This window comes from Dendronephthya gigantea, unplaced genomic scaffold (genome assembly GCF_004324835.1).
Source record: "Dendronephthya gigantea isolate DGI-Jeju-01 unplaced genomic scaffold, DenGig_1.0 000523F, whole genome shotgun sequence".
Lineage (NCBI taxonomy): Eukaryota > Metazoa > Cnidaria > Anthozoa > Malacalcyonacea > Nephtheidae > Dendronephthya > Dendronephthya gigantea.
This window is the reverse complement of record NW_021163533.1, coordinates 30,001-38,498: the sequence shown is the minus strand read 5'-3', so window position 1 is coordinate 38,498 and position 8,498 is coordinate 30,001. Positions and strand designations below refer to the sequence as shown.

The window sequence follows — 8,498 nt, the reverse complement described above, 5'->3', positions numbered from 1 at the left end:
AACTATAGTAAGAATGTGAAAACGAATGTAGCACAAAGGTTCCTTCGCTTAATTGATAAGCATTTCCCAAAGTCATCGCCTCTCCATAAAATTTTCAACCGGAACACGGTCAAAGTGAGTTACTCTTGTATGAACAATGCTAAAACCTCAATCTCCAACCACAATCATAGAATCCTTAAACATCAAAACAACTCCCAATGTTCTTTGAAATCATGCAACTGCAGAGTTAAGGAGGAATGCCCAATGAACGGTAATTGTCTCGTGAAAAGCATTGTGTACAAAGCGGAAGTTAGCTCGGATAATGGAGAAGTTGGTCAAGCATTATATTGGTATAACATCAGGTAGCTTCAAACTCAGATACAGCAACCACTTAAAGTCTTTTAACCACGAACGCTACTCTTGAGAAACGGAGCTCTCGAAGTATGTTTGGGGGCTCAAGTCGCAAGATAAACCATTTGGGATAAAATGGTCAGTGATGAAGCAAGTTCCCGCCGCATGTCCAGAAATGAAAGTTTGTAATTTATGCACCGAGGAAAAAGGATTAATCATGCTATCAGACAAAAACAAATCGTTGAACAAAAGGACAGAACTGTTTAATAGTAAATGCCGGCATAGATATGGTTTTAAGGTTTGTAATGTTAAGCGCACGCAAACATGCACGTTAAAACTCTCGCGTAATCAATCAAAAACACGTGCGCGTAAACCGTTGTAAATAGTTATCGCCTGAGGATCGTACTAAAACTAGTACGTGAAACACAGTGTAGCGATGAAATACAATTTTATGATTATATTTGTTGATTTGTTTGTATATATATACGATATATATTGTATATATATATTTATATATATAAATACAGATGGAAGGCGCAGCAAAAAGAAACTGCAAAGAACAATAAACCGAATTTAGGTGTAAAGTGTGTGGGCAAACTGTATCATTGTTGATAGAATCGGTTTTAATATCGTTACAATCAACTATCAAGTTGTGTTGACATTCAATACAGACACTCAAATCTTACTGAATCTTACGACTGCCTGTCGTAATGAGCGAATTTGGAGGACAAATAACAAATGTGAACAAACAAAGAATATCGTTTACGCCCTCATTTCATTTTATCTGCTATTGCGTCGAAACAGGCTGTTATGCGCTCCATATTTAGTCCGTAGAAACACGCTGTTCTAAACGGGAGTGATTGTTGGGCTACTTGTGTTTCACCCATCCCCACAAGGGTGGAGCGTTACAAAGGAATCACGTGACCAGCCTGAACCAGGGTTTTCACCGTGGGCAGAAAAGCCTGGCTTGCGAGGTTGGGTACTAAGTATAGTCGCAAACCGCAAAGCATCTATGGACTATTTGGAGGGACAGGAAATTCAAGTCTGAAATCATTTGTCCCTCGAAACAGTCCATAGATGCTTTGCGGTTCGCGACTAGACCAGTACCCTGCTCGATTGAGAAATGGCTAATTAAATACACACAAAAATATCCTGCATGGGGGAACCAACATTCAAAGGTCGAGCGTTCGCCGGCCCCTTGTCAGCACATGAGGTATGAATCAGTTTTCTTTGAATCAGTTGATTGTCTTTGATGCACGAAATATTTGTCCCTCGGAAATTATTATATTGGATCCTCGCCATAATTTTTTTTCAATATTATGGATAGGAAAATTTTGTTGTATCCCGATATAACAAATAATTCATGCCAACCCATGGGAGTACTTGACCGTTTTTAATAATTCGCTATTTTAAATCATTTTTAGTGCAAAGTTTCTTTGAAACTTGGCAGTATTGTGATGAGTGGTGAAAATCAATCAGTCAGTCATAGTGTAAACTTCCCGGGGGATAGTTTGATTTATGCCTATAGTAATTTTTTGTACATGATCAGTACGGTAACGTTTTAAATCAGTTTAAATTGTTTTATTTATGAATTATCTATCCCTTTTCCTAAGTTCACAAAAATATTGAGGAATCTGGCCCGTTACTATTACGTCACAACTGCGCATGTCCAGCCGGGCTTGATAAATATTCAAGATTTAAAGAAACAAGGAGCGAAGAGTGTTGCTTGAAACATTCCGGGCGCAAAAATCGAGTAACCACTCCGGCGCCAGCGACGGAGTTGAAAATTCGCCCCGGTTTTGTTTTGTTTTGTTTCTTTTTTATTTTTCGTCGTCGCAAGTCTGTAATGGCGCGAAATATACTAGTATTTGAAATGTGTATGTGCCCGTATTTATCTACGTCCCAGTCTTATCTCCCAAGAGTTGTGGTGCACAGCTTTGGCTAATTTTCCGATGCGCGATTCGATTTCGCTCGCATGATAAGGCAATTCCACCAAGAGGGACAAATAAACCGTTCTTTTGATGCTGTTCGATTAAGTTTAGGGTAAGAATATATTCAATACATGTAGATTCTGGTCCTATTCTAATAATATCGCTGCTATTTCGCCGTTTAACAAGATGTGGTCGTTAACGGACGCGTTGACACGTCGCAGTTAATTTGCACAGGATTGAAGGTTTAATATTAGCACGAATTCCAAAGTGTAAGACAAAGTGAACGTATCACGCAGTTTATTTACATTTTTAAACAATTGAACTATACTTTTTAAAGTACGATGTGCTTCTGAGTGTCGCGATCGAACAACATTTAGGTTCACAAGGCATCTAGATTAAATGAGTAGCTTTTCTCTATAGCTCAAAGTCCATTTTACGCTTCGTAAAATTTCGGTAACCGCGCTCATGAGAACAGCCACTAAGGTTGATTTCCATTCAGTACAAAATTTTGTCTAGTTTCGGCCTTGACAAGGCCATCAAACTATTGCAGATAATGCCTTGATTAAAGAGAAGTAAACTTTATTTTATTACAACCCTCACCCACTTACATAATATTGGCTAATTGACAGTCGTATGTCTTCCTTTACTTTCTTTGCTTAACGCCATTTGCCACCAGTGAAAGGAACTTTTAACTGTCAATTGGAAATTGAACAATACGTCAGCATGAACTAAAATATTTCATTGTATTGTGAAGAATAAAGTTGCCTTGAACAATAAGAGAAGGCTTGAGTTTGGTAATGAGGAGACTCTCATATATCATTAACTTGTAAGAGTCAGGCGAGCATAGAGAGTCAGGGTCAAAAGTTACCCTTACGAGTTAATTATTCCTGAGAGTCACCTCATCACTAAACTCAACCAAACTCAACCAAACTCAGCTTTAAAGTTTGAAATGTTTGGCTAACTTGACGCATTTTTTTGAAATAAGGCATCTATCTATATAGTTTCATAAAAATTGAAGAACTGGTTCTTAATAGCTTCTCTTTTGAATTTAGCTGGTCTTAAAAACATTCTGTTATTATTGCAGAAAAGTAGCTAAATCCCAGAATGTTTCATGGTGCGAACACTGGAAATTCTTGGATGGCTTTACAGACCTCTCAACGAGCGATGGATTAGTAAAACTTGAGGAGTATCTCAAGACCAAAGCACATAGATTAAACTTGGAGAAAACAGTGCCTGTTGAAACACGTGTTCCTATCGAAAGCTCTTCGTTTTGTTCACCCTGCGGTTCCATTAGTGATGATGTTTTCGAACGCTCCGACGGGACTCCCTTGTCCTGCATAAGTTCAAGAAATAAGAATTCTAATTTAAAAAACTTTCGAGGCCGCTTAAAGTTAGAAGAATCACTGGAAGATAGGGGCACAGAACCCATAATTAAACACGACGCGTCACAGAAAACATGCGAGAAAATCTGCAGCATTAAACAGTCGCTGTCGTCGTCGGACACTAATGAACTTTCTCCTGACTACGATAAAAGATCCTCAGACATTTCAAATTGCTCAGAAATCTCGTTATCAGAACTTACTTCCGAGATTCGCATATTAAGTGTCGGTGATGACCCAAATCCAAGAGCTGAAACAAATTTTCTTAATCTCGTGTCCGACTGTCCCACTATCAAAGACCAAAATAACTACGACACAAAAGATACCCCGAGAAAGACGAATAGTGATAAAGCCAGCTTGTTCATTGAAGGGTAGGTATAACACTTTTATATATTATATCGCCGTCTTGGCTAATACAGCGTGCCGAGGACGGTGTTCTCTCGTTTGATTTTGCAGGAAGGATCCCTGCTACTTTATTCAGATCCATGTTTAATAATTAATATAGATTACTTCATGGTTGACGAGTGCGTACGATTTTTATGCGCGTGTTGTGAAGTTACGATTCTTTACAACGAGTGCATAGTAAAAATCGTACAAACGAGACAAATCAAATGAAGTATAAAGGTATAAGTAGTAGTATGAAAAAAGACAAGAACACTTCTCGACGTTTCGAAAATTATTCATGAGTGATTATCCTAATTATTCATAGATTATCATCTTAGTTATTCATAGGTTATCATTTTATAATTAATTCATTTTCCGATGGCAAAACATCCTTGACCTTGCCAAGAGAATTATAGCCTATTTGGCTTTAGTTTATAAAGTAAAGGATAATTGTGACCGTGAAACATTCTGTCAAGCTGTTCAAATAACTGTTTGATGATTTAAACACGTTAATTTGGCAAGCTACGAAATTAAACTGTCCTGGTTTTAACAGGTGATATTGTGGCTATATGAGACCGCAAGATAGTTTGAATATCAGTAACTTAGTTAAGGGACTGGTGGCTCGATTTCCAAGATTGTATGCTGCTAAGACATGTTTTTATCAAACGTTTTCCCCTCAATATTACCTTTTACTTATCACCACTTGTAGCTAGCATCAAAGTACAAAAACTTGAGGATTTAGAACGTGAGGATACAGGACTGTATTTAACCTTTAAATGGGTAATATTTCAAACCAAACAGACGATAAACTTAGACTGCGTTCAAAATGTTTCCTAATGATGGGCAGAGTCGACCAACATTGATGTAGAATCGAACTACTAGAGTAGGGAGTTTTAGCCTGGACTACGAGTACGAGATTCGTCATTCACGCGCGTTGTTTGCTTACGCCATCAGCCAAAACTCGTTGTCGTTGGCACAGAGGAACCACACAGAGGCGGAGCTCGCGGCAAACCCTGTTTTCAATGCGCATGCGCTAGCCTCTGGTAAGTGTTTTTGCACTTTTTAATTAATAAGGCAAATTCGATTTTTTGCTCTTCGTTTTTTTGACAAATTCTATTTATCCATCCGACATTGCACCTTTTGGATTAAAAATGACTGAGATACGAATTAAGATATGAAAAAACGGGAAATACAACTACAAGAAGTGCGTTTTCACACGAAGCTTCTATAGAATTGCCTGGTAAAAATTCAAAGTTTGGTATTTCATCTAATGAATGTTTTTTTGATTGATTGATTTTTTATAAAATCGTCGCGCTCGAAAGCGAATTGCGAAGTTGTTTACATTGTCATTGTTTGCTAAAAACTTTGAATATTAAATAGTCCTTGTATTACATACATTACGTGACAACAATTGTTTTACTAATTTATAAATTAATATACTTTAATAATTAAAATATTTACAAATTATGTGATCGGAGACACATTGCCGGGAAAAAGCTTTTCTTAAAACGCTCTAGCTTGCAAGGAAACAGTGTAAGCCTATTACTATACCTTAAATTGCAGTTATGTTCGTCCGCCTGTGACGGTGGTATTAGGTAATTAAGGCGTGAATCTGGCTGTCTCATTCACATTCGCTATTCTCACCCAGACTGTGAATACGAAGGGCTATGCCTTTTAATTCAAGCGAATAGTTATCGGGAGGCTGCGATAAACGTGGGATTGATGTTCGTTTGATGGTCATTTGCATAATAAAGTCCTACCAGGGTCATGGTTAGATATTTGTAGATACTTATAGTCCATCATAGACAACAAGTGAAAACCAGTAGACTTAATAAAACACTCCTGCTAGTTAATTAAATAGCAAATAAAAATTTGGTCGTATTTATATAAGCACCTCTTGCAATTTTGAATTAGATGATATACTACAATGGCTCATTACAAGTCTGATAAATACTTTCGGTAAACACTCTATCACAGCGTTTAAAACCCTCTCTCGCTCTCTCACTTCTCTCTCTTATTTATACTGTCTGCTGTTTCCAACACGAAAAGTTTGTTTTTCAGGGGAACGCATTTGACTGCTCATAATTTCCCGCTAATCTACACCATTTCCTCAATTGGTTGACCACAGCCTATACCTACAACTTTCTTTGCGTATCTACGCATTGTTAGCTATCTGTGGTTTCACCACGTTCCTCATACCTTGTGCAAGGCGAAACCACTTCCCTCGATTGTTCAGTTATTTTTCTCTAAGAAGCTTACCGTCAGAAACACCGATCGACTCATCAAAGCCTTCGCTTTCAGTCCATTCAAGAGGATAAAAGTATCCATGTGCCACCTGGAAAAACTATGGCACCTGGAAAAACTACGTCTGACGGGGAGTCAGATACTAACGAACAACTAGACATTCCGCACGAATCGACAAACGTTGGTATTGAAGATCAATCAAAACCGTATCTACTAAAACATCAATCTATGTCTTTTAAAGATCAATCAGAAGCTTACCGTCAGAAACACCGAGCGACTCAAAGCCTTCGCCTTCAGTCCAGCCAAGAGGGTAAAAGTACCCACGTGCCACCACGAAAAGCTACGTCATTTGAAGTCCAATCAGAATTATATCGACAATAACATCAATACTTCCGCCTCTATCCAATCCGAAAGAACCCCAGGAGAGGAACACAAAGGAGAAAAACCCGACCGCAAGTAAACCCTATGAAAAGTGCGTCAGAGAAAAGAATATTTATACAAACCAATTCCTCCTTTTCGCCAAGTACGGAGGGGCAGTCCACCCGCTATACGTCCCCACCGTCCGAAAGATTAGCTAGACTATCTGGACTATGTCGGCAATATAATGAAGCAGCATTAGAGACTTGGTCATTTGTTAATTTTGAAATACCGACGCCAAATAAAACCAGTTATGATGTGAAAATTCCCGTACATATCACAGACCGTTCTAGAACGCCTAAACAACATAAGAAACACAGAAATTGCTATATCCCCTCCCACAACCTAATCCATATCAGAACTCTTAATCGTACTGCTAATGCTAACAAAAGACCTAAAAAGGAGATGCTTCCATCCTTCTTTTTATTGAACTCCCGTTCGCTCCTGCCAAAGATTGATGAATTGATCGCACTTGTAAGTCTCAAGTCTGTCGACATTATCGCAATAACTGAGTCATGGTTACATAAACATATAGACAGCAGCTTATTGTCAATCAATGGTTATAATTTTTTCCGTAAAGATCGTGCAACTGGTCGAGGTGGGGGAGTTTGTGTTTTTGTCAAAAACGACATTCATTGTATCCGACGGGTAGATCTAGAAAGTGAAAATTTAGAATGCTTATGGCTTAACCTACGACCTAAACGCCTTCCCAGACCTCTCTCTGGCCTAGCAATTTGTGTTGTATGCCATCCGCCAGGTTTGGCAGTATCAGAGCACAACGACCTCAACGATTATTTAATCAATACTATTGACCAACTTCGGAATAAGCACCCTGACCATGGTCTAGTAATCTTGGGCGACTTCAACGATTTTGAAATACGAACTTTAACTACCACTCAAAATCTTAAACAAGTTGTTGACCAACCAACCAGAGAATCAGCAATACTGGATCTTATCCTTACAAATATGCATAAATTATATAATTGCCTTAAATTTCTCGCTCCATTAGGATCTAGTGACCACAATATCCTACACTGGCTACCTTCTGCCGATAGCATTTCCAACCACGACATACAAGTGAAATCTGTCAAAACCTTAGTACGCCGCTACCCTAAATCCGGGATAGATGCTTTTGGTAGATGGATTAGTACACACGATTGGTTTTGTGACCTTGTTCCCAATCATACTGTTGATTGTCTAGCGGTTTCTTTCACAAACCAGTTAACAGAAAGTATCGACCAAATTTTCCCACAAAAGACTCTAATACGTCATCACAACGATAAACCATGGATAACACCCGCAATAAAACAACTTATCAAAGACCGACAGAAGGCGTTTCATAGGCACAACACAACCTTATGGAGATCACTGAAGTATAAGGTTCAGCAAAAGATCAATGCGAGGAAAATATCGTACTATAAAACAAAGGTGCAACATTTAAAGAAAGATGACTGTCGCATGTGGTGGAAAATTGTGAATAAAATGGGTGGAAAATCCGAAAAGAATCACTCCTTTTCGCTTGAACAAGATGGAAGAACCCTTGATCAATCAGAATTAGTTAATGTTTTGAATATGTTCTATGCATCGGTGAATATTGACATTCCACCACTTGACTTGACTGCACTTCCAGCATTCCTTCCAACCAAAGAACCCGTCCCAACTGTCCAACCGCACGAAGTGTTTCAAAAATTGTCAGCAGTTAAACCCTTTAAAGCCCACGGTCCAGATAACATTCCTTGCCGTATCCTAAGAAGTTCGTCTACGAACTAGCCGAGCCTGTCGCAACCATCTTCAATGTATCACTCACATCTGG

At 38.6% G+C, this 8,498-nt stretch overlaps 1 protein-coding gene across 1 annotated transcript in view; it reads left to right on the top strand.

Moving 5' to 3' along the window:
• The first annotated feature begins 243 nt into the window (after nt 1-243).
• LOC114543683 overlaps nt 244-8,498 on the top strand; it is a 34,916-nt gene continuing 26,661 nt past the window's right edge. Inside the window, exons 1-2 of the mRNA XM_028562566.1 lie at nt 244-341; nt 3,346-4,011. Of these exons, the coding sequence (XP_028418367.1) occupies nt 244-341; nt 3,346-4,011 (764 nt within the window). The remainder of the gene's footprint in view (nt 342-3,345; nt 4,012-8,498) is intronic.